The sequence below is a fragment of the Ailuropoda melanoleuca genome, chromosome 5 (genome assembly GCF_002007445.2).
Source record: "Ailuropoda melanoleuca isolate Jingjing chromosome 5, ASM200744v2, whole genome shotgun sequence".
Classification (NCBI taxonomy): domain Eukaryota; kingdom Metazoa; phylum Chordata; class Mammalia; order Carnivora; family Ursidae; genus Ailuropoda; species Ailuropoda melanoleuca.
The window spans coordinates 71,487,182-71,508,316 of record NC_048222.1 but is presented as its reverse complement, the minus strand read 5'-3'; the positions used below and the strand labels follow the sequence as shown (position 1 = coordinate 71,508,316).

Below are 21,135 nucleotides of genomic sequence, written 5' to 3'. Positions count from 1 at the left end.
TAATAAAAATCCCAGTGATTTTTTTTCTTGGAACACGGCAAACTAATTCTATGGTCCTGACATTTTCTGGTAGATTAAATGGTTAAGTCTAGTCAAAAGCTTTTGAAAAAGGAAAAAATGATGTGGAGAGCTTGTCCTAGCAAGTCATAAAACATGCTATGAATTCTCCGTCAGAATTTTTTGTAAAGATAATAAAGCATAACTTGCAAAGTTCCTGGGAATGGATACATGGCAGTTGATGGTATTTTACTCCTGGTGTAGCTTAGATACATTTGTGGGGTTGGAGGTACAATAAAATCAGTGCCTGCCTTCTTACCTGTGCTATTGAAATAGGCAGTGAGGACTTCTGCGTGGGAAGCAGCAAAGGGGTTGGCTTGGGACCCAAAGAATGCCCCAGGTTTGGAACAGCAGCGGAGGCGAGTGATGCTGATCAGGGACAAGTGTGTTGAGAACCTGAATAAAACTGGAATTCATGGATAATTGGCATTGCTCTGCAGTGCTGATTCTCTAGCTGCTTGACCCTGGGCAGGTTACTTCACCTCTCTCGACCTCTGCCCTCTAATCTGTAAAATGTACAGGAGTAATTACCATCTGTAATATTGCTGTGAGCAATAAATGGTACTGTATGCAAAGCAGTTCGAGTATTGCCTCAGTGCATGGGGAGAATGTTATAAGGGTAGCAATGATTATTTCTGAAGCACACAGTTGGTTTTGTGGGGCTCTGCAGGGCCAGGATGACTGAGCCAGGCCACTAAGGGCTTCCAAAGTCCCAGTCTCCAGCCGTGGTGAGGAATGAAGTAGGAGATTGAGAACATGGAGCCGTCAAGAAATATAGGGATGATTCTCTTGATATTTCCAAGCACACCAGTAGTCATCCATGTGGTGTTCGATTCACTGAAGTCAAGATCAGGCTTGTCCATGTATTGGCTGCCATTCACTGGCCAATAGCTCTGTGCTCAACCCAGGAGTCCACTCTGCCCTTTCATTGATGAAAGTCTGAAACTCACACTATCTGTCATGTCGCTTTTCTTTGCAGACACACCATTTTCAATTGCATGAGTGGATTGATGGAAGAATCTATTTCTTGTCGACAGGCCCGCTCTTGACATTTCTGACCAAGGCAAGAGTGTCAGGGGAAGCCCAAGTGCCACCATCTTAAATCAAATACAGTCCTCCTCACTATTCCCAGATTCCATACTTGCAAATTTTTTCTACTTGCTAAAATTTATTTATAACTCCCAGATCAATACTTGTGGCATTTTTGTGATCATTGGTGGGTTCCCGGCTGAGAAAACTTCCTGTTTCAGCTCTCGGACTAAATAAATGTCCTTTTTGCTTAGTTAGTGTCAAGTTTTTTGCATTTTTGCGCTTTTGTCGGGGACTTTGCTGTTTAAAATCACCTCCAAGTGTAGTGTTGAAGTGCTGTCTGGTGTTCCTAAGTGTGAGAAAGCTGTGATGTGCCTTACAGAGAAAACATCTGTGTTAGAGAAGCTTCCTTCAGGCATGCGTTTTAATGCTGTTGGCCATGAGTTCAATTGTTGATGAGTCAACAACACATGTTAAATAAAGTGTCTTCAAACAGAAACACACATTAACAAGGTTATGTATTGATGAGTTGACAAAAAGTTGTGTTCAGAGGCTCACAGGAATATAACCTTGTATCTTCCCGAAGAGCAATGGTCAGCATTCCCTAATTCAGTGTTTGTGGTGACTTTATAGAACATAACCACTGTGAATTAGGAGATCTGACTCTACGTTCTTCCTCCTGCTAGGGCAATTATACATTCAGAATGACCTGGAAAGATGCTTCAAATGGCAGAACCTGTGCTGGAGAGCTGGCCCCTGGCCTGCGGCTCCCTTCTCCCTTTCCACCCCCCAGCTCCATTCAGGGGGCCACAGATCCAGTCTCTGCCCACGGCCCTGGAAACCACCCCCTTAGCCGTTCCCTGGACTGAAGTGGGGAGACATGGAGAGAGGCCAGGGTGGGTTTGGGAAACAATCTCTGGGCCACCCGGGCAGGGCATTTGGGGCCTAAGGTACTAGACTTTGGTCTAGAAGGTTGAAGTGATCAGCCTGTCCTCATGGATTTCTTGCCCTATCCAAAGTGAGGCCTCTGAAGGTCAAGGCTGATGGTTCTATTGCCTGCCTGGACAGCTGTTAACCCCAAGCCCACAGAAAAGCGTTGCTTGTTAGTGTGATTTTCATTTCTCTTGATTGTTCCTCCAGTGGCTGCAGTTCAAACAGTGCACAGGGACCTTGTGCCTGGGGCATAAGAATCTTGACTTTCCCGCTTTGTTTCAGCATTTTCTCCTTTAGGTTTACAGCTGCTGCCACAACTTGAAGAAGTCTCTTCCAAATGTGGCTGTGAATTCTCCTCATGCCTCAATATTCCTAAGTGACCGTAGGATACTGGACCTAGAGAGGAGGGTCTCTCTTTTCCCTTGCTAAATGTTGATCATAATGTGACAGGACGTGTCTTGTCCTTTATGGAGGCAGCGAGCAGTGATCAAATCATCAAGTCCCCAGTTACCAGCTATCTGGAGGCAAGGGTATTAACTCGGGTGCCATTTTTCCAAGTAATGGGAAAGAGTGTACTTGAGATGAATTCTAGGAGGAACTTTCTCTGGAAGCACTATCTGGAGAATTTCAAGATCTGAGTTTTAAAGGAGGCTTCCAGCTACAAGGCTGGATATGTCTGCAAAAGGAATGATTTTCAGGTCCTTGATGCTGGTGTTCATATTTCATTGGTGCTAGGTGTCTCATTGGTTTCCTTTTTGAAAGTCAGGAAATAAATCAGTTGTACCAGCTCACTCATGGGATCATGAAATTCGTTTGGAGGCTCCTTACTGTAGCCAAGCACAGGACGGTGTGAAACTGACAGTGTTTGCTTTGTGAACTGGGGACTACTGTCCTCAAGTAACTGTGTGTCCAGGGGTGCCCCACAGCTAAAGATCCTGCCTTGTTTCAAAAACCGCACATCCTATTTTTGGGGAGAGAGAATATCGTTAACTGTAGGTATCGAAAATACTTCTGCAGAGAAGCCACATTAAACATTTCATTAAAAGCTTTACTATACAAAATGGAGAATTTTAGAAGCAATACTGTAATTCAGGGTAGCATTTGAATGTGTGCCTTGCTACAAGTTTCTCTTCCTTCTTTGCCAGAAAGTGAGGTTTATTAGAGGCAGAGGAGAAACAGGGCTCTGGCATTCAACAGCTTGGAACCTGAGCAGGTGCCTAAATCCCACCACGCCTCAGTTGGCTCATCTGTCAAAAGAGCATACTACGTGCATTAAAAGCTGGCTGTGCAGAGCAAGCTGGGCAGCATGCGTAGTGTGCCTGTCCCATGAAGGTGTTTGAAGCCACGTAGTGAATGGCATAGTTGCTGACTCTTTGCCCAGCTCCCAGTTTCATTTTTGGCAGCTTCTTTCATCCTGGGATATTTCCTGGTTTTAGACCATTTGCAGGTAGTCAGCTCATCCACTTTGCTTTATCACTGGGTTTTTGTACTGCCCTGAATTTTGCTTCTTACTGGACATGAGGCTCACTACTTCCCTGACCTTGTGGAGCATCCCGTGTGCTTGGGGTTAGAGGGAGGGGCTTTTCCTTACTCCTCATCTTCCTCTCCATCCATCCCATGGAAGAGATTAATCTGACTGAAGATGTTGGAACTGGATGTTATATGCAAACAATGAATCATGGAACACTACATCAAAAACTAATGATGTACTCTATGGTGACTAACATAACATAATAAAAAAAAAAAGACGTTGGAAGAAACAAATAGGGCAGGCTCAGCTGAGACTCTTTGTCTCCTTTTATCTGGTGAGCTGGCCTCTGGGAGCAGCAGTGTCTTTTTTTTTTTTTTTAAAGATTTTATTTATTTATTTGACAGAGATAGAGACAGCCAGAGAGAGAGGACACAAGCAGGGGGAGTGGGAGAGGAAGAAGCAGGCTCGTAGCGGAAGAGCCTGATGTGGGGCTCGATCCCATAACGCTGGGATCACACCCTCAGCCAAAGGCAGACGCTTAACCGCTGTGCCACCCAGGCGCCCCAGCAGTGTCTTTTTGCCCCTCCTGGTTGTGCCATTCCTGGGGGGCACTCCCACCCCATGCACCCTGGGCCTGCTTTGCCTGCAAGGCAGCCCCACACAAAGCTCATATGCCTGTTGATACAAGCTCTATCCTCCAACTTGGAGTTTTACTAGCAAAAAAACGCCCTGACAGTCCAATTTCCAAAACCATCATGGTATATTGGTTAAGAGACTGGTCTCTGGAGTCAGAGAAACTGGGTTCAAATTCTGGCTTTGCCATTAACTGGTGTGTACATTTCACAGACCCCTAAACCCTGCTGGGTCTTGGCTTCTCTTCCATAAAAGGGGGAAAATAATGGAACCCGCTTCATAGATTTGTTGGGTGCATTTGATGAGTTAGTATATACAACACATTTGGAATAATACTGCCGTTGGTAAGTGGTAAACAAGTGTTAATTAATTGCCACTCCCGGGTCAATTTTTTTTTCTCAATTTATTCAGAACTTGCTGAGGGAAGGTGGATGGTGGAAACTGGGTCCCTCAGAGACCCAATTCCTCCTCCTCCATGGGTCCCTTCCACCATTGCCCCTGCTCCTGAGCCAGGGCCTCTCCTGACCACCCCACCTTGGCTGTGGTTCCCACAAATTTCTGCTCAAACTCATGTACTTTACTTGTCTCGTTTTTATCTTTATTTATTTTTTCTTTTCTTGTTTTTACATAGACTATTCTCTCTGCTGAGGAAGAAGGGAACAAAATGGAAATTGAATATTTGCCTTGTCCTTTGTCATTAGTTGTCATTACACCATTCACTCCACCTGTGTGGGCCTGTTACTCATCACATTATTAATTCAAAGAGAGTCAGTACACCTCTATTTCTTTTGGCAGATTTCATCACATTCTGCTTGCTCTGGATTTCCACCTTCAGGAAATCATTCGGGCAGATATAAATCTCTGTATGGTAATTCTCTTTGGTTATTAGTCCTTTATTGATCTTTAGCAGGTTTCTTTAAAAACTGAGCTCTCTAAGGAAACATCTGGTGCCCCGCCCCCCCCAAGCCTTTTGCTACCTAATCCCTCTCTCTCTCAGGAAACCTTTATTGGCTGAGTGCCATGTGCCAGGACTATGGGAAGGTAACATACCCATTGCCCCAGAATAATGTGCAGTTCATGGTGCTTAAGTCCTGCTTCAGGGGGTCCTGAGGGTCCCGCAGGGGTCACCAGGGAGAGGGTGTGTGTGTGGTGGGGGTTTTACCTGACTCCCGACATCATTCCAGAACTATTCTGCTTTCCTTTGTTCTGCATATTGGGCTTCTGTGTAAGATTCCATCCAAAGAAAGGATTGTGCATTTTTTTTAATAGTTTGAAAACCATTGACCTAATTTTTTCCACTGAATTTATGCAGAATGGCTTTTTATAGTGGTTTGACTCTCCCAGCTTATGTTTGGCCATCACAATGACAGAGGAGTCTGGCCAAGGCATTGGCACCAGTTACCCTCACAGTCAAACAGCGCCGACCTCTGTAGTTGTCCCCTTGGCTGAAAGGCTCACCCTCCGTGTTGGAGCAAGATCTTTTGTGGTCTGGTCCAGTACTATTTGTGGTAATACAAAGGATTTTTTAGGGGAGGTACCGTACGTAAATTGACCCCAGTGGCAATCTCTGAAGAGTTCCAAAAATATTTTAAGCAGTGACAACACTGTTGAAATAAGTTTATGGGTCCCTAAAAATGCTACAAGTTCTAAAATAAGCTCTCAAAGTCTCTTTGTCAGACACATGACATAAAACTGCAACTTTCCAAAGGGCAAGAGACTTGATTTTGCTTAATTAACTTTGTGGGGTGTTTGTTAAGACAAAACCTCAGAGGTCTAAGATAATAAGGGATTGACCAATTACTTCATCACAGAAATATATAAATGCATCTAACGTAACTGATCAGAACATCTGGCTTATTCTGATTTTATAAAGATATTTAAAAGATCCATATGTCTGCCTGTGCATAGAATATTTCTGGAAGATACTCTAGAATGGGAGTTTCATGAGGCAAGCTTTTTTCCTCCTGGCTTTATTTATTAATGTATTCTGAGATGGTGCCTGGGATATACGAAAACATGTTCAATACATAAGTGTTGAATGAATGAATTCACGAGAAAATGGTAATGGTGGCTGGCTTGGGGGAGTAGGACTAGAGGTGGAAATATTACTTTTCAACTTGTACCTATGTGTGGTATACCTATGGGGAGTGTGGGAAGAATGTCTGCTTCTCTCCTTGTACTTTTACTTTTGCTCATAGAAAGGAAGAAACTTTGGATTTGTTTTCACTCTTGTCCTTTGCCCTTATGGCCCCCATCTCTGCCAAATTGAGGAGAAATGTATACTCTAGCTGGTTGTTCTTGGACCTTACATTCTTAGTGTGCAGGATTTCACTTTTCTTCCTCCAGTTCCCATCCCCATTGCATTGCAATCTGGGCTTCACTTGGAGAAGTAGGTGTGTCCATAATTATACTTTCAATTTCAGCTTTCCTACCAGTGCCTTGCTCATGGGGCTGAATGGAAGTGGACATTGGAGTTTGTTTTGCAAATATGGACATCTCATCTTCTCCTTCTTCTCCTCCTCTTTCTCCCCCTCCTCCTCCTCCCTTCTTCTTTAAAAGCAGGCTCCATGTTCAATGTGGAGCCCACTGTTGGGCTTGAACTCATGACCCTGAGATCAAAACCTGAGTGGAGATCATGAGTCAGAAGCTTAACTGACTGAGCCACCCAGGTGCCCCTGGACATTTTAGATTCAAGGAAGTTGGTGTAAGAAACCTTGTGGGAACAGAGCTCTAGATGATTAATAAGTTCTACTTTGGTTCTTGTCTTTCTATGCATAGTTCCCACAGAAAAGAACAGCAGAGTGCCCTGTAGTAGCATTCAGGAGACCCAAACTCATCCCAATCCCTTAATGCTTCAGTGATTTAATTATTTAGTTTGTCATGTGCAACTATTATTTTTGAAAAGAGGGTACGGATCATAACATAATAACAGAGTGAAGAGTGGGCACAGAAAGAGTGGTTTTTCTGTCCACCTACAACAGAATAATTATTTTTCACAAACTCTGTTGGAGGCAATTTCCATTTATAAACAGGAGAGGTAATAATAATCGGCTGGCCGAATGATTTGGCATTACAGGGCTTTTTGAGAAAACTGGCTCACAGGATCATTAAATGGTTAAAATAAAAATACAAAAGAGCAGAATTTCAGTGAGAAACTTTGCAGTCTGGAATAGAGACTAACAAGTTCAGTGGGCTGGGGGTAGGGGTAGGGAGTCAGTGCAATATAATGTTCAAAAAAGGATCACGATACTGCCCCACATATTCCAGAGGAATTGCTGCACTGGGAATTGAGTAAGGATGAACACTTTTGCTCTTTGGAGATGGTCTCTGCTTTGTGTCTGGGTGAAGCAGTGCTATGCGCTAAGCACAGAAATTCTTTACATGTGTCAGTGCAAAGAGGGAGGCATTATCATTATACACACAGATAGGCTTAGGCCACACACTACTAAGGGGCGGAGGGGGGAATCCGTGGTATGCCGCGGGTGGTTTGTACAGGATCCAAAAAGGCAATTGTGTTCAATTTGTCCCCCAAATTACGTTCCATGACGCCATGTTGGCCACTTGATATCTGTCTATATGAGAGAATTTACACCACAGAAATTGGCAAATACTCACATGGTGTGTTTCTTTAAAAATGTATTTTCCGCTGAGATGTGGTTGCTAAACATTTACTGACACATTACTGTGTAGGAGTCAAACCCAGGCAGTTTGATTCCAGAGCATTTTGGCAAAGATGAATGTTTTCATGCCAAATTATTGATAATGGTACTATAAATTGTAATCAGTGGCAGAACTGACCATGTCTCCATTTTTTCTCTCTTCCATAGTCTAGATCTGGGGGCAAGAATTAAATTAGTTAAAAAAAAGAAGTCGCCCGGATAACCCGTGACACTAGTCTACAAAACTAGTTATGCCACCTCCAAGCTCTGTGAAAATAAAGCCTGAGAAACTGCAAACTTTCTTTCATGCACCTTAGGATGCTCCCCCATCCTGCATGTACCCCTCCACTGCCTACTCTCTGTGGGGGTTCAGGGGGTAGAGCCATCATCATGACAGCTGAGCATCTGCAGGACATGACACCATTTGGCAAAACTCAAATCAGCATAGGAGATGTGGTACTATCATTTGACTTAGAGGCTAAGGGTTTCCCCTCATCACCAGGAAGGCAATGGTCATCTTTGTGGGCAGTCTCAATGAAAATTGCTGGGTGCCAAATAGATGTCAGGCATTTTTTTGAGACATTTTACAGACAGTGTTTTTACTTTATTATCTGAGTGATGTATAATAATTGTCCCCGTCTTTGAGAAGAGAAAACTAAGATACAGAGAGGTTGACTAAGTGCCTTGAGATCATGTAGGTGGCATTCGGCTGAAGGAATTTGAAGCCCATGACAATCGGACCCCAGAGTTCTTGTCCCCAGAGATGCCGTCAAGCTACCATGAGGGAATGGGGCTGAAAGGGTAGTCCTGGGGCTCGCAGGTTCTGAGAATATGGTCAAACAAGAATCTCCACTGAAGAACTCCCCTTGAGTCATGTTGCCCATGACCTTCCCTGACCACTAGACCCCCTAACCTATTGCCTTGGTTTTGGGTCACTTAATACACCCAGCCTCAAAGAAATTTAATACCCTCCAGGGTCTGACTTCCAGTACTACCTTTCCCTCCCTCTAAACCTGATGATGCGGGTGTATTTTGGCTCTTACCTGTGCCTTGAATGCTGCCAACTAGGATATTTTACATCTACGCTCATTAGCTGGTCAAAAACCAGCTCTCCTTCTCTGAGCTATCTCCACTTCTCAACCGACATGGTAACGATACATGTGTGTTTAAAGAAAGAGGTTTAAAATATTTTATTAGGGAACATACATCAATATCCAACAACACTTAAATATTATGACATCCATATTTAGAAGAACAATATAAATGCTTATAACTTGAACAGTCACTTTTTGAAACAAATAAATTCCTTTTCAACAGTGGGCTGTATGATCCATAAAGTATGTTTTTTCAAAATTTACTCACCTGCTTAGGAATATGTACATTTGTTTTCTTAAAAAAAAATAACCAATGTGATTGTTCACCACATTACATCATAAAACAAATGAACTTATAAAAACGGCATGTAGAAAATTCAGAAACACTTAAACAGCACATTCCAAAGATACTGAATCCATTTAGAAGGAATTAGATGCTTCAGAAGCCATTGCGGTCAGCCTAGGTGTCATATATAAGCATCAGTACAAAATGCTGCAGCAAGTTCCAGTATAACAACTCACACACATGAGCATCTTTATCTGACTTAGGAGAGAGTCTCTCTTTTACAGCATAGAACGCATACCAAACTCTCAGCAAGGTTCAGATGAATTTTGTTTGTTACATGGAGGGCAAGGTCATGATATCCACTCAATCAACCAAATATTAAAACCTGGAGAAGGAGGCGTGGTCCGCAAACACTGCAGAGTTAGAAAATGTGCCTGCGGAGACCTTATTCACCACGACAATTGTAAGGGTTACGGGAAAATCACAGCAGCTAAAGTCAGCCAGTCAACCCACATTTGCTTCTCTGGCAAAGTGGAAATGCCATGTTTGTATTTTGAACAGATCTAATGAGTAGACAAGCAGAAAAGCTGCAGTAAGCCAGGAAATGTCATGGGGTTCATGTTTAAATGGCATCAGCTTTATTTACTAAAATACAGTTTTAATTTCACAGGCAAAATGAACTTCCAGAATTATTTTCCTTAGCCCCAGCAAGTCAAGTCCTTCCAACTGCTAGTTGGTTGGAGAAGTGCAGCTCCAAGGTCTTCATTTATTTCAGTTGCTCCCACCACCTCTGCTGCATTGGATCTGCAAAATCTACCAGGTACCCTTTGCTACTATAGCAGTGTCCTGATACCGACCCTCCAATGACGGATGATGTGAAAGCCAGCCTTGGGGGGCTGTAGTGATCCATTTATTTTCTGCATTTTTCAGGGTAGGGAAAACGCTCTTTTAATATTGTATGACATTTTTGTGCTATAAACAATCCCTCAGTGTTTAAAAACACTGAATTGCATCATGTAAGATTTGCTTGCAAAGATTTCCAAAGCATTTGGTTATTCGTATGGATTAGCCACTTCATGTTCAACAAATGTTTATTTGCCCAATAAGAAATAGACTTTTTTTTTTCTGTTTAGCCATCCCACTGTAATGCTGTGTGTTAAGCCTTGAAAACAAAGAGAATCAGACAACTGAGAAACCAAGGCCTTTCAATATTCAGCCAAGCCAAACATGGGAGCTCTAGTAGGAAAGCCCCTGGCTCATTATTTCCTGGCTCTTCCTTGGTTCATCCTTGGCTTAAACAAAGTAGGAAGGGAATCAGGCATGGTTTTCCTTCATGGGACTTGAGGGATGCGGTTTGCAGAGCCAACTGGCTGCCATGAAATGGGAGGCTGATTTCCATATGCCCTGGTTGACTGGCGGGGGAGCAACCCCAGCACATGTCTGAGGTTCACCAGCCCCTGGGCCATTGCACTGGTTCATTCCTTTCTTGCTTGGAACAACTCCCTCTTTTTTCCACTCCATTTTGCCCTCCAGGATCCAAATTAGAGGTTACCCTTTTTGAAAAGCCCAACTCCAAGGGTGGCTTTGGTGCCTTGCACTAAACTCCCTTGGTCTTACATGAATTCTTATGCCACAGAGCTTTACTGTGTTCTATCATAATCGTTGACTTTCTTGTCCTCTCCATAGACCATAGGCACCTTGAGGGCAAGGACCATGTGTCCACCTTTGTTTCCTTCACTCTCTGAAGCTGAGCCTTGAGCCCTCACTGAATATTACAGAATGGATAGTTGAGGAAAAGAACTGCTGTGTGCAATCACAGCTTCCCTTGGAAAAAGGAGGTTTGGTTTTGCAGCATGGCTTCTACTTTTACGGAAGTGCTAGAATTTGAGGGACATGAAGGGAACTTCAGTGTTTAATGTTTAAAGAATGCAACAGGGGAAGCTGTGCTCTGCTGACTCTCAAAAAATTGTACTCTTTGTCCCCCACATCTGTTTTTCTGTCCTGTTTTTATATCACAGTTATCACTGTGGCACTATTGTCCTAGTCCTGACAAGAGTAATGTGTTGTCTTAGTCAGATGAACGCTTGACAAAGAAGTAAATCTATGTGGCAGCTAAGACTTACAGGTTTCTGAGGTGGATCCAAAAGACCGTGGATAGCAGGAGAGGGGGCTGGGCTGGACACCCCTTTTAATGGGCCATGAAGACAGCACTTCATGGACATGAAGCTGGCTTCATGTAATGAGCGTCTGTCGCCTCAAAAAAAAAAAAAGCACATTGACCTTTAATGGATTACATTAATACTTTTAATATACTAAGCATCATGTATCAACATGACAAAAATCATACCCTTCTGTAAAGTAAGAATTCTTACTACAAACCCAATGTATGGATTTTCACAAGTTCATACTTCGGTCGAGTTGGTTCTTTGTAAACCGAGGCCCATGTTTATTTCCTTGTTGGCCAACCCAGTCCCATTCTGTTCCCTATGAGGTGATGTTCTCAGTGTTCTTTCCCCTAGCACTGAAAGAATGAAAAAACTCTTCTTTTTAATTTGGGCCAACACCAACCTATTCAGCCTTGCCACGACTCAGCTTCTCAAAAACCCAGAAGACCAAAATAGCCATAGACAGTGTTTACACAAAGCAGAGCTGGGCCAAGAACTTTATCCATGAAAGTGACTTTCCCCCTCAGTTTAAAACAAGTTTGAGATTCTGAGTCACAAGAGACCATTGGCAGGGAGAGGTGGCAGGTCCCTGTCAAACACAGCCTCTGAGTATGGCTGCCTGCCCTATGCAGACTGAGTCATGGTGAGCAGAGCTCGCAGCATGGGTTGTCCTGTGAAGCCACCCACCTGGAAGCATCCCAGAGATCATTCATGGGGGTCTACAGAAATGCTAAGGCTCTCACTGGCAACTTGAATTAGAGCGGAGACTGAGTTGGTGTTTCCATGATATGGATTTCAATTCTGGTTGAAATAAAAACTACTTGTGGGTCGTGATTGGGAATTTGCTTTTTTGCCTTGTAAACATTTCTGACAGTCACCCAGGCCAGGTGCAGCCCTATTTGTTTGGATGGTTTTAAACCCAAACTTTGCTTCAAGTATTCTACCATCTTTCAGTGGCCAAAATTACTTCTCTTTCTCATAGCATCATTTACATGAACACACATACACATCTTTTATGTAATGACTGCATGCTACAGAGTGTCTTTCATAGAACAACTGTCATAAAAAAATACTTCCTATTGCCAACTAAGTAGTTAATTCAAGAAAGATTGCAACCACCAGCACCTTGTGGGGTACTCTTGTTCTGGGCTGTCTATAATCTGAGAACTTGGTGAATAGCCTCAAAGTAGTTCAGTGATCTGATTTTTAAGAATTAAAAATCCAACCGCCCCCCTCACCAAAATAACATAGTTGTGGTAGGCGGTGGGGAGTGGGGGTGTGGATAACAGAAATTTGGAATTGGTGCCTGCACTCTTAGGAATGACAGAAGCAATGGTACCACAGCTTTTGTGACTTTCTCATGAAAGAATAATTAGTTTCTTGAACTGGTGACGATGCACTTCTGGAAACAGATCAACCTGAACTGGGATGGAAAGCCAAGGAAAGCGAAAGACTTACTCTATCTTTTCCTGCATGTAGAATTCTCGTGCTTTAAAATACTTTAAAGCTGATGTAACTTATAATAAAGTTGAATTTATACAGCATTTGGGAGGGGAAACGAAGACAGGGAAAGAGTGCTAGCATTTATTAGGGGCCTACTATGATTCCACACATTGTATCAGCCCTCGTGAGGCATTTTAATGCACATGATTGCATTTGCTTGCCCCAATTCATAGGTGAGGAAAATGGAGTCAAGAGAGGTTGAATGACTTGTCCAGGATCACTTAGTTAGGTAATAAGAAGGAGCCTGAAATTAAGCCCAGGCCTTATGGCTCCCAGGTCATGGCTCTTCCCTCAACCCTACTGACGAGATCCCAGTACTTCTCCTCTGATGATTTGTTCTGGATGGAGGTAGTAAGGTCAGGCCAGGCTGGTGGCCTAACTGCAGGAAGAGGTACTGGAAGGGTCAACTCTTCCCAGTCTTTGTCTTTTTCTTCACTCCCTACAGACTTGACTCTTTATTCTTCTCACACCCATATCACTGTAGGGATTGGTTCTCTGTGAAAACATTTCTTTTGTAATGTGACTGTAAAGTCTTACATGTTAGGGGTGCCTGGGTGGCTCAGCCAGTTAAGCATCTGACTCTTGATTTTGGCTCAGGTAGCAAATTCAGGGCCATGAGATCGAGCCCTGCATCAGGCTCCATGCTCAGTGTGGAGTCTGCTGGCAAGTCTCTCTCTCCCTCTTCTTCTGCCCCTCCCCCTGCTCACATGCTCTCTCTCTCTTTAAATAAATTAATTCAAAAATAATCTTGCATTTTACCATATCCAAATGTGCAAAGGACTTGGCACATGGTAGATGCTCTGAATGTAACTTCTCCTATTAAACTTTCTCTCTGTACACCGCATTGCAGTGCATAGTACAGAGCACCCTTAATTCAGTGTCTGCAATAGTGGGTTAAGTAGGTGTGGTATTACTGGAAAGTGGGCTGCCTGTGACTTGTTATACCCTAGAGACAAAAGGAGCTATTTTCTTCCCTCCACATCTGATGAAGAAAGCATGTGTTTTGATTCAGGCTTTAAAGCTGAAGTAAGATCCCTGTTGCAGAATGTCAGTGACCGTGTGCTGAAGCTTAGGTATCAGGGTCGCACGTGATGTTCAGAGTAGGAAGGCAGAGGGTGAGGTGAGCTCCTGGAGATGGGGATGTAAGCACGCATGGGACCCCACTCTTTAATCCAATTAGTCCCTAGTCAATGTTTAACTCCTTTAAGAAAGTATGTAGAAAACTAACAATTAATTGTTATTTAAACATTTGTAATACTTGCTTGTTTTGCTCTTAAAAAGATTTCATGTAGCACCTGGGTGGCTCAGCTGTTAAGCGTCTGCCTTCGGCTCAGGTCATGATCCCAGGGTCCTGGGATGGAGCCCCACATTGGGCTCCCTGCTGGGTGGGAAGCCTGCTTCTCCCTCTCCCACTTCCCTTACTTGTGTTCCCTCGCTCGCTCTCTCTGTCAAATAAATAAACAAAATCTTAAAAAAAAAGATTTCATCACCTTACTTTTTTAAATAGACTTGTTGTCAGATGGCATTTTGGCATTCTTATTTTTGATTAAAGCTGCTCATCTGCCTACCTATTCATCAATGCTCCCTCTTCCCCTGCCTTTTACAAAGACTGTCATCTCTGCCAGTACACAGGAGCTGGGTAGGGGAGGCGCTGTGGACGGCACAGCATTCATCCTGACGCACCCTTAGCTTCTGATTAATGAGCCAAAGGCTTTCCAACCCTTGAGACTTCAATTAGCCAAGCTGCAGAGCTGAAACCTTTTCATTATGAAGATAAGGCTGGGTTTAGCAAAAGGAAGGGGGACCAGACTGGGGAAGAGAGACAAGTTTTTTTTTTTTTTTTTAGTGGATAAATCAATAAGCCATTGCTACACTCAATCAAACCTGTTTTTGGATGGTTTTGGCTTAAATACACTCACTACTTTGGTAGGCACTGGCTTTTCATGTGAATTTTCCTTCTACAATTTCTAGATGGGATGGAAGCTGGTGAAGCACAAACTCTGAGCCAACAAGGCTGTTCCATTGTGATGGATATAGTGGGGCCAGAAACACTTCCAATTTGAGCAGCGCCTCAGGGAGGGGGCAGGGGCACGGGAAACCAAAGTGGCACCGTGCCTTGCATGCCAGTCGATGCTATGCAGTTAGAGCAGTCCTGATCCTTCTAAATGAGGATAAATGCTCTTTGCTTCTCAGCAGCAAACAGGCAGAAGACATCACTCCATGGCTGTGAGGGCAGCGCCCTGCTAACAATCAATTTGTCTACAATAAAAGGCTTAGGTGGGGTTGATGAAACAGAAATGGGACTGAATTTCTCAAGAGAAGCAAGGTGAGCAGGCGAAGGCACTCTAAAACCACATGGAATGGGCAGCAGCACCCAAGAGGCAGGAGCAGTGGGGGCTAAGACCGTACACTAGAGTCACTGAGGGCTGGGACAGGAATAGTGGGAGGTGATGTTCAGAAGGTCAGAATTAGAATACCTTTTAGCAGGGAATGGCGGCCTACAGCCTCATAACCAATCAAGTCAGTGTCACTTCCTTTCCTCTGCTCTTTCTGAGCTGTGAGACAGGGTGGAGGAAAACCTACCTGAAGGCTCAATGGCACCCATTTTCCACACTGCTCCTGATGTGGGGCAGGCATCCCTGAAACAGTGTTAACTCCTGCATTGTCAGGATTGGGGACAAGGGGTGATCACAGTCTATGGTGTGCTCTTCAGTGACCCATTTCCTGGGACTGGGTTCTGCTGTTGCTTCTTCACCCCATCTTCCTACGTCTCACCTTATTCTAAAGTCCCCATTCACTGACGGCAGTCTGCTTTTCTGGATGCAGAGGTCTCTTGGAAGGATTCTGTGCCTGCCCTGACTCAAGATGGCAGCTAACATGGGGTTCCCCACTGCCGTTCTCTCCATTCTGGATTAGAATCTCACTAACTGTTCAGAAGCCCTATTACCTGAGCCTTCCTGGTGGGTCATCTGGTATTTCCAAGGCCCTGTGGACCCACTTTCCCAGCCCATGCCTGGAACTAGCCCTTGGCTCTGGTCCTTTGTCCCTCTTTGTCCCCTCCTTGCTTGCTTGCTCAGGAGGGGCCCTGGTCCTTAGATAGGATCCCCCAGGGGCATACAAAGGGACATGACAGCTCCCGTCCTCCAGGAGTTTTAATCTGGTTGAAAGACAGAACCTATATAGGTGCAGTGTAAAGTATGTTTTAAGGTGAAAAAACTATAGATTAAAAAAAAGCAACAGACAGATAAAAAATAGAGTGCACAATTAATTCTCAAGCAAAATTTAGAGACAATTGCTATGAGGAACTCAGGATAGTCAGGAAGGGCTGAATTTGAACATTTGATTTGCGGAAAGAATTGTGGATAAGATTTTGCAGACAGAAAGGAGAGACGGAGAAAGTTTTATAGGCTCAATTGCCCCCCCACCCCAATTTCGTATGTTGCAGTCCTAACCCCCAGGACTTCAGACTGAGACCGTGTTTGGAGAAAGGTTCTTTAAAGAGGCGGTTAAGGTTAAGTGAGGTCATTGGGATGGGCCCTGATCCAGTCAGGCTGTGTCCTTAGAGAAAGAGGAGATTAGGACACAGACCCACAGGGGGAAGGTGATGGGCAGACACTGGGCAAAGGCAGCCAGCCACAGGCCAAGGAGAGAGGAAGAAACAATCCTGCAGACCCTTGATCTTAGACGTCCAGCTTCCAGAACTGCGAGAGAATAAATGTCTGTGTTGAAGCCCCCAGTCTGGGGTGCTTTGCTATGACAGCTCCGGCAGACTACCCCAGGGGGAGCTGTGTCAGCAAAAGTGGGTACACATTGGGTAGAGAGAGGACCCTCTGCGTAGGGGAGAAAAGTTCCTGGCACAAAGTTATGATGAAAGAATAGAGAGATTCCGTGAACAAGTTCCATGGGCAGAGGAGCTGGTGGGGATGGGGACAGGCGGTGGGAGCATCAGAGAGAAGGAGCACCTTTCACCCCTTTGAGTTCAGTCCAGTTTTGCTCAGGGTGTGCCCTCCGAGGGAGCAATCATTGCTTAATTGCTTAACTTGCTTAACGTTAACGTGAAACCAAGTTTGCTTTGGGATTCATCCTGGTCTTCAAGGCCCTAAGGGCTAAGAGGGAGAGTGGAAGGTGAAGGCAAACAGAAGCAAGAAACCAACAATGCAGGAGAAAAAGAGAAGGTCACATTGTAGGGCTCAGTAAAGACTTCTGAAATATCAGAGTGAGAGAGGACAACTGGTAAAGAGGTGCTCACCTGTGGGTGGGGAAAGAAATAACAGGAAACCATGCTTGACCACCAACTCGTTGTGTTCGTTCCCTTCACGTGGAACTAATAGTATAAGCCCAGAAAGACAGCAAGGGGGTCCCAGGTACAAGTCCTTGTGCAGGGGCCTCGAGTGGGCTTCCCCCAGGGTGCCCATCTCCTGCCTGGGGCTCCCCAAGGCCTCAGGGACACCAGTTTGCAGTGTCAAGCCTGACCTGGGGAGGGGATGGAGAGGCTGAAGGAAGCCCCCCTTTGTCACCCAGGGCAAGGCAAGGAGCACTGCATCCCATGGGAACGGGCACCCCCTGGGGCAAGGGTTCCTTCCCCATCATTCATTGCTTGTCAGTTTGAAAAAAGTAGAGGGTGGAATCATGGAGAGAGAGGCAGGGATAAGAAAAGGAGACTGGAAAGGAGAGAGGGCCAAGGTCAAGAAGGAAGGGACGGGATAGGGAAGGGAAGCTGCCACATAGCCTTGGCCCAGGCCTTCCTTTCTGTGCCTAACATAGGCATTGCTGTTAGTACGGATATTTTTGATATTGTTCCATTATTAGATATATTCCTGATATTATTATCGATATCTCCAGGTCCTTCCTCATCAGTTCTGCACCCACTACCATTCCTTGCCCTATCCCCCTGCCCTGCCACAGTCTCATCTCTTAACACTGTGGACCTTGTCTTAGGCCACCAGAACTGCACCCCTTCTTTCCCACCCACAGCGTGTGCCTCTCCTTCATTGCCCATCAGGACTGGAGAGGGGATGGGGACGGGGAAGGAAGTCCCTCCAATAACGTGCTAGCTTTGAGAAACCTGGCTTCATCGTCACACAGGGGAGGACTGAATGTTTCCCCATGGCAACACCATTTTGAGTCCAGTTAGGTGATTTCAGACTTAAAAATGAAAAACAGGGAAAGAAGAAGGAAACCGATGAGGAAGAGAGGGAAGAGAAGAAGTCCTCCTAGAAGCTGGTATTTGTCTCTGGAAGATGTCCCTCCCCTCCAGCACCACTTTCTGCACCCTGCTTCTTGTTAATCCCCAGGGTGGACCCTCGGATGTCCTGGTGCAGGGTGCTGTGGTCAGAAGGCCTTCCCAAGGAGCCACGTGTAACCCCTAAAACCTCTGGGACCCCCATTTGAACAGGCTCCAGTGCTCTGGGAGAGGTTTCACACTGGCTGTGGTCAACTGGGGTGGTGGGTGCTTCCCTCTTGTCCCGATGCCTGGGTAGAAAGTCACAATGATGTACTAGAGTATGTCTTTGGGTGAGTGGGTTATACGGAGCAGGCCCCCCAAGTATGAACTTGTCCCTTCGTCTAACAAATCATGGAAGTTGGAAATATTAATGTGGTTAAGTGGAGATGTGTAAATGGCATATTTTAAAAAAGGTGCTTGTAAGTCGAACACACAAACCCAATGCTTAGCATTGCTATTATTCCTATACCGTAAGCCAGAGATGACGTAGATCAAAGACGGCAAATTAGGGCCTATGGCCTAAATCTGGCCCATGACCTGTTTTTTTGTTTTTGCTACGGCCTGTGAACTATGAATGAATTCTACATTTTTAGAGGACTGCCCCCCCCCCAAAAAAAGCAAGCAAAAACCAAAAAAGAATGTGTGACAGCATATGGCCCACAATGCCTCAAATATTTACTATCTAGCCATTTACAGAAAAAGTTTGCCAACCCCAGGTGTACATTAAATAGATTTTTATTTTTTTAGTTGGTCTGGGAACACCCTTCCCCTCCCCCATCTGTAACAATGTTTCTTGGAAAAATGCGTTCTTGACTTGCAACAGATGAACTTGGAACCCACCCAGCTCATAAGCTGGGGACTGTCTGTGCCTCTTCGCATTTTTCGTGCCAAATGCAGTGCCGGGTATAGGAGAGGAAGGGAGCAGCTTGCTGACAATGACGAAGGGGTGTAACAACAACCCTCAGGCGCACTGGAAGAGGAGCTTACCGAAACTTCCTTTGCAACCTTTGCATTCCTGAGGTCCTTAAGGTTTTAATCACTGCTGGCTTTGCCTTACCTGTCACCCTGTTGAGCAAGCCAAGAGCCCCCTGCCCTGCTTACTTCCTTAGCTCTGGTGCGGCCTATCTAGGGAGAAAGAACAGAATCACATCTGCTAGTCCTTTAGCCAATGAGAAAAGCATAGACAAATACGCACTCTGAACCATCTTGTATTGCCCAGCTGTTGGCAGGGATATAATAGGAGAGAAGGGGCCAATGGAGCTGAAAATATGGATCAGAGGTGAATGAGGGACATACAAAATTCATGGTCTCAAGAAACACAATGGACCCTGGGATTACTGAGGGCGTCATGGAAAACGGAGTAAGAGGCTGGATTTGGGGCTTAAGTCTCTATGTCCCCTTGTTTCTTTGTATGTTAAGTATAGATAACACACCCTTCCTTCTCTTTGTCCCTCACAGGAATGACTTGAGATAAGCAGAATTACTTGGGCAAATACAAAGAGTCACATAAATGGGAAGACATATACTAAGCTCATGTTGAGACATCCTGTCTTAGCTTCCTTTCTGTGGCATCTGAATGCACCTCCTGTACTCAGGCTTCTTAACCGGTTGGCGCCTTCATTATTTTTTTCTACAAATACGGTATGAATTTGCTCTTAGATTTTTTTTCTCACCTAATTAAGTCTGTATTTCTCATAGTTTAGCTCTAATCATTTCCAGCTTATAACATGGCTCTGTTGACTATAATATAGAGGGAAAGTGCTATAATGACTCCTGAGCCACAGGGAAAGGAAAGACAATCATTTTGTGTTTGGAAATGAAGAAGCCAGCAGCTTCAGGGCAGTTCCTTGCTTATCAGTTGCAGCAAAGTTTTAGGAAATCACGCATCCTGCTTTGAGTGATGTCCAGGGTGAGTCTTCCCCTTCCTTCTCAACACCGCCCCCTGCCCACTGCCATAACCTTCCTTTTAGGTGGGAGACTCAGGAATCCATGTGGCGGTAGCAGAGAAGAAATGATATTTCCTGCACAGAGCAGATGAGCTCCATCCTCAGCCCCCACGACATCTGGGTCTGGGGTGGGAGGCACGAGTGAGGCCATGCTGATGGGAACAGTGGCAAGGGGCTGGGTGTCCTCTGCCGAAATCCTAACTTGCTTTTACCAGCCCGGCCCCCAAAGTCATCTCCACTCACTCATCTTGCGGGGACTTTGGAGGGCCAGGAGGCCACTGTTGTCATTGCTTTTTGAAGATGGTCGACCCTGCAGTAGCCTGGGCTTAGCCCTGCTCCCGGCACAGTATGTAGACAAGGAGCAGGTGCCAACAGTGTTCCAACCAGGCTGGACCGGAGCTGTATGCAGATGGTTTCAGGGTTAAAAGTCCTAGTAGTATAAAAAGAAATCAGAGTAACAGTGAGCACACTTTTGATGCCTTCCTACTGACCACCATTGCCTTCTTTTTGGTCACCCTATTTTTGCTTGCAGAGTTTACCTTCCATGGGCTCAGGCTCCCTTCTCCCTTTGCTGATGAGCAGAGCTCTTTCCTTAATTAAGTCAACAAGTACTCATACGCAGAGGCAGCATCTCTTTTGACAAGAGGACCTGTGCAGAACCAACCCCAGAAGCAAATGAGAATGTTTGTCAAGCTCTGATTAAGTAGCTGTGATTAAAGAGTGAATAATTACCTGACTAAGCAAAGAGTTCCTAAAACCTTCTTGCTCCCAGGCTGTGACCACGGGACCTACTGGGCCAGAAGGTCTGTGTGATGGGTTCACTTTGAGGGGCTGAGGCAATCTGAGATACTCAGGGCATCAAGCTCTCATTTGCAAAAAGGAATCTAAGAACAAGTAGATGCCAGCTAATCCACAGCCAGGGTTGCCAACTGGTTCATTTTCAAAGATTGCCTACATCTCTGGCTACCTGGGGATCAGCATTGTGAGCCATTCCCCGATGGGGACACACATGAAGTTCACGTTTGACATGTTCTCTGGGCTCGGTGAAATTCCTCGTGAAATATCTATAATTCCTTTTCTCTCTCTCTGTCTCTCTCAACTCAAATAAAAAAAATCATGTTGGAGTACAGATGAG

The 21,135-nt window shown here is 44.8% G+C and overlaps 1 protein-coding gene across 6 annotated transcripts in view; it reads right to left on the bottom strand.

The window, feature by feature from the left end:
* Nucleotides 1-14,236: 14,236 nt before the first annotated feature.
* The window catches only part of ADRA1A (adrenoceptor alpha 1A), a 114,330-nt gene continuing 107,431 nt past the window's right edge, over nucleotides 14,237-21,135 (bottom strand). For 2 of the 6 annotated variants that reach the window (XM_034661224.1, XM_034661225.1), the window contains exon 5: nucleotides 14,237-20,649. In XM_034661224.1, coding sequence (XP_034517115.1) covers nucleotides 20,602-20,649 — 48 coding nt within the window. In that variant the 3' untranslated portion in view covers nucleotides 14,237-20,601. The remainder of the gene's footprint in view (nucleotides 20,650-21,135) is intronic. The other 4 variants (XM_019794336.2, XM_019794338.2, XR_004625739.1 and 1 more) reach the window with 3 other exon arrangements.